Source organism: Echinops telfairi, unplaced genomic scaffold (assembly GCF_000313985.2).
Source record: "Echinops telfairi isolate 266 unplaced genomic scaffold, ASM31398v2 ScPeMD7_3;HRSCAF=10, whole genome shotgun sequence".
NCBI classification, from domain to species: Eukaryota; Metazoa; Chordata; class Mammalia; order Afrosoricida; family Tenrecidae; genus Echinops; species Echinops telfairi.
The window spans coordinates 56,632,846-56,639,542 of record NW_022103899.1 but is presented as its reverse complement, the minus strand read 5'-3'; the positions used below and the strand labels follow the sequence as shown (position 1 = coordinate 56,639,542).

The window sequence follows — 6,697 nt, the reverse complement described above, 5'->3', positions numbered from 1 at the left end:
ACACCAAGAAAGAAAAGTTTGTAGTTAGTTCAAGGATCGCTGGCCTTTAGGAGTGTTTTCCAGTCCAGTCTGTTGGGGCACCACGCCCTGGCCCCAAAGTCCATGTACATACCAGGGGGGCTCAAAAAATTCATGGAAAAATGGAATAAAGAGATCATGGAATTTAATGGTGGTGCAGTGGTTATGATTTGGGTTGTGATCCAAAAGGCCCACAGTTCAAAACCACTATCCGCTCCACAGGAGAAAGAGGAGGCTCATTATGCCTCCAAGCAGTTGGTCGTATGAGTCAGCATCAATTCAATGGCAGTGAGTGAGGGTATTTCTTACATCTACTCAGAATTTTTTCTTCTGACATACTTTTCAATTCAAAATCATGAAGTTTGATGTTTGCCACACCTAAGTGTCTTCTATCCCAGGGTATGGCAAACATTTTCTGAGAAGGGATGATGTAGGCTTCGGGGGTCATTTGGCCTCTGTTGCAACTGCTTAGACCTGCCATCTCAGTGCAATGCTTCAATAAACACATATGGGCATGACCCCATAAAACTTTATTTTTGAACACAGAAATTTGAATTTCCCAGTAGCTGTTACAAAGTCAGATCAACCCCTACTCCATGCCATTAGGAGCATGTATAATTGTGTTAGGTCAGGTTAGGTAGAGAAACCAATCCAGGGACACTCAGCTGTGTATAAGGAAGAGCTTTATATCAAGAAGCATTTATGCATCAAGAAGGCATCGCAGCCCAGTCCAACTCAAGCCCATACGTCTGTTGCTAGTCCACTAGATCCTCTTCAGATCCACATAGCAGCAGGCCAGTGATGCAGAGAGGTGAACCAGGAAACAGGAAGCTCACAGGCCAGTGGGTGCAGGGTCACGTGGCTCCAAGGTCAGTTGGAACATGCAGGGTGCTGGCAGCTCTCAGGACTGGGCAGCTCACATGTGGCCACCTCTCAAGGGGTGCAGAGTCCCAGCAGGCAAGAAGGCAGAGGGCAGAGAGAGAAGGGCACTCCAGTTTTTCTCACTCTTATAAGAAGGCCACTTTCCCAAGCAGGCATCATCAAGCTTCCCCATGATTGACAGGCTGAACTCTGCCCCTAGCCAGGAGTGTCTAGTTGACATAGTATCTGTCTACCACTATAATGCAGCATATCATTTAATATAATAGAAATAGAGAGCTTCTAGCCTCCAGGATTGTCAGTGGGCCATTCATGTCTAGTCTGGTCATTTGGATGCTGGAGAATATTAGTGAGGATAGAGTGCAGTATCTAGTAACTCCCAAATCTTATCCACTCAAGGTCGTGTGACGGTCTGGGCTACTTTCTAGGTCAGCTGCCCATCCTGAAGTGTTTCAGCTTCATTTTTCCATATTAGCACCTGCCCCCTCCATATTGACAGGCGACAAAAAATGTGGAAAATCACACAGGAGCTCTTAAAGGCTTTCCCCTAGAAGTAACCTGTATCCATGGAAATGCCAACCACATGGCATGGTGGCTTTAGAATTCCAGCGAATGCTTTGACCTCACTGCCTCCACAAAATGAAATTAATTCCTTGTCCCTTGAACATTGGTCAGTGACAGTATCTTACTTGCAATAGGGTGTAACGTGGTGGAGGTCATGTTTTGGGATTAGAGAGGTGTGATGGTTAACGTTACCTGTCATCTAGGAGCCCTGGTGGTGTAGTGGTTACGTTGGTCTGCGATCCGCATGGTCAGCAGTTTGAAACCCCTCGCGGCTTTCCCATAAAGGGTTAGAGGCTCGGAAGCCCCCCTGGGGGTTGCTATGAGTCAGCGTTGACTCGAAAGCAGTGTGTGCTGCCTTGGAGTCCACTGGCCTAGGCCATGATTCTCTGCCAAGTGGCTTGGCAGACAGGACGGAATCATCCTCCCTTTGTGAGCCGAGGTGAGCAGCCAGTCGTTTGGAAAGGAAGTGCCCTGGCTTTGGGCAAGTCTGTTGCAAAAGACCTCATGAAAGTGTTAACGAGTAAGGACGTCCTTTGGAGGACTAAGGTGCACCTGACCCTCATGTGCATGTAAAAGTTGGGCACTGAAAAGAGCAGACCCAAGAAGAATTGACGCATTTGAATGATAGTGCTGGCAAGGAACACTGAAAACTCCCAGTATTTCCAGAGGAAGTGCAGCCAGCACGCTCCTTAGCAGTGTGGATGCTGTGTTGTTGCATAGAGGGTTGCCACGCATCAGAGCCGACCGGACAGCCCCTAGCAACAGATAATGAACGTGAGCTGTTGCACTGCTGACTGTCTCATGAAAACCGAATTCATTCATTCATTTGAAAGTATTTGGAATTGAACGAATGTGAGTACTCAGCATGGTCTCGGGGATTCCGCCACTCTATCAGATCAGTAAGCCTAGTCACTTTCGTGATTTTGAGTTTTGTCCCAGCTTGTCCCCACTCTATCCAGGACCTTCTAATGTGATCCCTTTCAGAGCTGTCGTGGCTGGGTACCATCTAGTTCTTCTGCTTTCAGGGTCGTAGAGACTTATGTCCATGTGGTTTATTAGTCCATTGTACTCATTGCTTCCACATGTCTCCAATCTTCATCACTTTTTTCCCTCTACACAGACAGAGACCTTATATAACTATTCATGGGCTTGTAAGACTCCATTCAATAGTCACAGAAGTAGAAAGTGGAACATTGTGTTTGTGGGCCATGTTATGCTAATGAATCTTAGGGCACCTGGAAACCATGGTTCTGAGCCTTCAGGCCCAGTGATCACTTCCCTAAAAGTGTTTGGCTATGTCTAAAATATTTCATTTAAAAGTTGGTTGGTTTTTTTGAACTAGCTATTTTTTTCAGCTAGCCATTAATAATGAGGTTGAACGACCATGTAAAGTTGAAATTCTGAACTAGGTAAATATGGCCTTCTTCTTTCTCTAGACCAGTTTGGCTCTGCTGGAAGATTGAAGTAAAAGACAGAGATGGGAAGAATCCTTTTGTGCTCTAAGTCTTCCAAAGAGTGGATTTGATCATAGAAAGACTGTGAAATAACCATGAAAAGACAGGCTTTGGGGAAAATATCAAAGCATCCCCTTGAGTCTTACCTCTTGATGGCCTATGGTCTGGCAATGACAAGATAAGCTATGGAAGGGCCCCCCATGACTTATTTGGGGTCTTAGGACATATACGTTGTATTCTTAAACTAGAACAATGATCAGAGTTCTTATAGTGTTCTCTTTAACATGCCACATTGGTCTTTATGAAAGACTTTTTAAAATGTTGAGTCTACGGACTCATTTCACTGAAAAGAGTACACAGCTCCTGATTAGCAAAAGTCCTATGATACATTCGGACTAAACTTTGCACATGCATTGAAAGCATTCCGTTTTCAATGCTTTCTACCAAGAAGATTGAAAACAGTTGTTGTCGTTGTCGTCGTTGTTAGGTGCCATTGAGTTGATTGATACTCTCGGGGATCCCTTGGGCAACAGAATGAAATAATGTCCAGTGCTGGGCCCGCCTCACAATTCTGGTGAGGTGGGAGCCCACGATTGTAGCCACTGTGTCCATCATCCATCTTGTTGAAGACCTTCCTCTGTCTCGCTGCCCCTCCACTTTACCAAGCATGATGTCATTCTCCAGAGACCGGTCTCTCCTGAGACCATGTCCAAAGTCTGTGAGAGGGAGTCTCACCGCCATCTTTGCTTCTTAAGAGCAGTCTGGCCTGACTCAGGAATGGGTGTTTCATGGAAATCAGTATCGCACGTGGACTCGGTGACATCATTTCTTTCATGCCGCTGCCTCAGACTTGCTCAGATTGAAGTAGTAAGACAGTTCCCGTGTTTAAATTGGTTCAGTCCTCTCCTCAATGAGGGTATTCACTTCGGAAACTGTTTCCATAAGACAAATAGAGTTCTTGGGGATCCTCAACAGATAACTCTGTGTTTGCATATCATGCTGAAAGGCAGAGTATACTTTTATGATGATTACCTTGATGTAGACATAAGCAAAAGTGTTTCTGTGTAACTTCCAGAAAGTGTCTTTAGAAGCAGGGTATAGACCCTTCCTTTCTCTCCTCCCCATTCCCATTGGCTGGGGTGTGGATGTGATGGCTGGTGCACTGACAGCCATTTGGGATCATGAGGTAGAGCACTAGTTAGGGCACAGCAGATGAGAATGATCCTGTCAACTACCGAGTGCTCTCACAGGCCTGGATGGTTTGCTTCTAGTTTTCTTTCATTGAGAAAATAACAATAGTCTCTATCTTTGAAAGCCTCTGTTATTTTTGTCTTTTTTTGTTGTTGTCATTATCTGAAGCCAAACTTAACCCTGATTGATAAACTGAACAACTCACTGGCCATCAAGTGCATTCTGACTGCTAACCACAAGGTCAGCAGTTCAAAACCACCAGCCCCTCCAGGCGAAAGTCGAGGCAGTCTACTGCCTTAAACAGTTACAATCTCAGAAACTCACAGGGGCAGTGCTACCCTGTCCCATCAGGTTCCTATGAGTAACCTGAATTTATAGAAAGGTACAAACACATTCTCAAAAGCTACCTAACTTGCCACGCCTTACTCAAGCCAACCACACTGGACTTATGATCCACACAAAATCAAATCAGGTTGAGGACAGGCAAGTCGTGGCTCCTACCTGATGTGTCCACTCGGACTAGAGTTATGGACTCGCAGCGGACTAGAGTTATGGACTCGCAGCGCTGGTGTATCTGTTTCAATGGGCGCTCTGCTGTTGACCATGTGATCACAGCACAGCCAATGGCAGAGCCTGCTCTGCAGCTCTCGGTTCTGGAGCCCATAGATCAGGGGGTTAAAGCACTGGGCCAGTGCAAAGAGGGCAAACAGCACCATATTTAAAGCAAAGGAAAAGGTCCCGCATGCCTTCCCCAAGCCTATGATCACCAGGGTTGGTACAACATGTAGGACCATCTGCACTAAGTGAATAAGAACAGTTTTCCTGGCTTTGACATTCGACCTATTAAAATGCCCGGCCCGTTTCCCTTCTTGGTAGATCAGAGAGTAGCTGATAAAGATGACAGACAGGGGAAGGCAAAAGAAAACCATGCCAATGACTCTGGACACTGTGCCATTCAAGGTCAGAGGGCAAACGGGCTCTGATTTCAGAATGGCCACTGGAGAACTTCTCATGCCGTCTATGAGAAATAAGCTAACATTCTTGAGGATGATGATGGTCCACATCCCAGCTAGAATCCTGTACTTAACCGAATCCACCAGGACCAGAGATCTCAAAGGCCAGCAAATCGCCAGGTAGGTGTTGAGAGTCATCAAGGCCAAGGTGAAGAGAATCCCTTCCCCAGCACTTAGCTGGATGCCGAACACCACCCAGCAGATCAGCAGAGGGCTGTTGGCCTGCAGTGCCCGCATCCCCTGGAAAACAATGCCCAGGCCGCAGTAGGAGGAGATGCACAGGAGATGGTGGCATAAGAGAATATACCGGATCTCCGTCTGCAGTTTCAGATCGTGCAACACGATGGCCATGATGATGGCCGTGGTGGACGTGGCAAAGGAGAAAGCCACCACGAACACAGAGGCTTTCACCGTTGCTTCTAGCCTCAGCCAGTCGGAGATGTTGCAGGGCTCTGACGAGGTGTTCATCCTCTTCAGTTATCCTGGCTCCTGGGGGAGAAAACAACAAGAGTGAGGCCGTGCTCTGGCTGCTGATGTGTTTTGCCAGCTCTCTCGGCACGGGACTTCAAAACCGAGCCCCTGGAACAGTCTCTGTGTTTCCATATGATGGTTGACACTGGCCAGTGGAATTGATGTGGATAAAAGACCTGGAGATACTACCTAAGGTCTTCTCTTTGACTGGGGGGTGGGGTGAACAGAGAACTCCCCCTCCCCCCAATCATCTACTAGGAAGATCTGGGAGATGGTATTCTGGGTCCTCAGCAAAGAGCTCAAAACCAGGTCAAGGGCTTTTCTGCTTCTGTGTCCTTTCCCATCTCTGGCTGTGGCAACCTCTTGCAATCCAGAGTGCAAAACACGGCATCTGGAGAGTCAATGGATTGACCACTGGGCACTGTTGGCACTTGGTATTCTCTAAGGTCTAGGAAGGAAGTTAGGGCAAGAGCCAAGAGGAAGGTCAAGAATTAGGAAGCGTAGATGTCCTTGACTCAGAGAGCTGAGCCCTTGGTGCCAAAGAGCTTAAAGGGTGATCGACAGTCATGCTGGGGTCCTTTGGGGCCCGAAGACATCAGGCTGAATGAAATAAATGGCAAAACAGCAAATATGGTACTGTTCTATGGTCTCGTTTACGCAAAATAGGCACATACATTGAGATCAAAGCTCGTGATTGGTAACTGGGGGAGAAGGGGAGCCCTGGTGGCACAGCAGTTAAAGTGCTCAGCTGCTAAACCGAACCGTGGGAGGCTTGAATCCACCACCCACTTCACAGGAGGCACACGTGGCAATCCACTGCCACAGCCTTGCAACAGAGGTAAACATTGTTATATGCATTGTTATGTGCAATAAGGCCAATGCATGGATGGACACACAGGGGGTGGGGGCGGGTGGGACTCTACTCACAAATACATACAGATTTGATGGAGGGTACACGGGTATTTACCTCAGCATACGTGGGGCAAAGTTACAAAAAGTTCTTAGGCATAAGCAAACACCTTAAGGGTCTGGGTCGCTGGGCCTGGAGGCTCAGGACCATGGTCTCAAGCGACAGCCAGGTCAGTTGACATACCAGTCCACAAAGAC

General features: G+C 47.2%; 1 protein-coding gene across 1 annotated transcript; it reads right to left on the bottom strand.

Annotated features, from left to right (window-relative positions):
* Positions 1-4,603: 4,603 nt before the first annotated feature.
* On the bottom strand, positions 4,604-5,587 carry LOC101647085 (olfactory receptor 10J1-like). The gene has a single exon (XM_004701822.1). It carries the CDS (start codon positions 5,585-5,587, stop codon positions 4,604-4,606), a length of 984 nt encoding a protein of 327 aa, XP_004701879.1.
* Between the last annotated feature and the right edge of the window lie 1,110 nt (positions 5,588-6,697).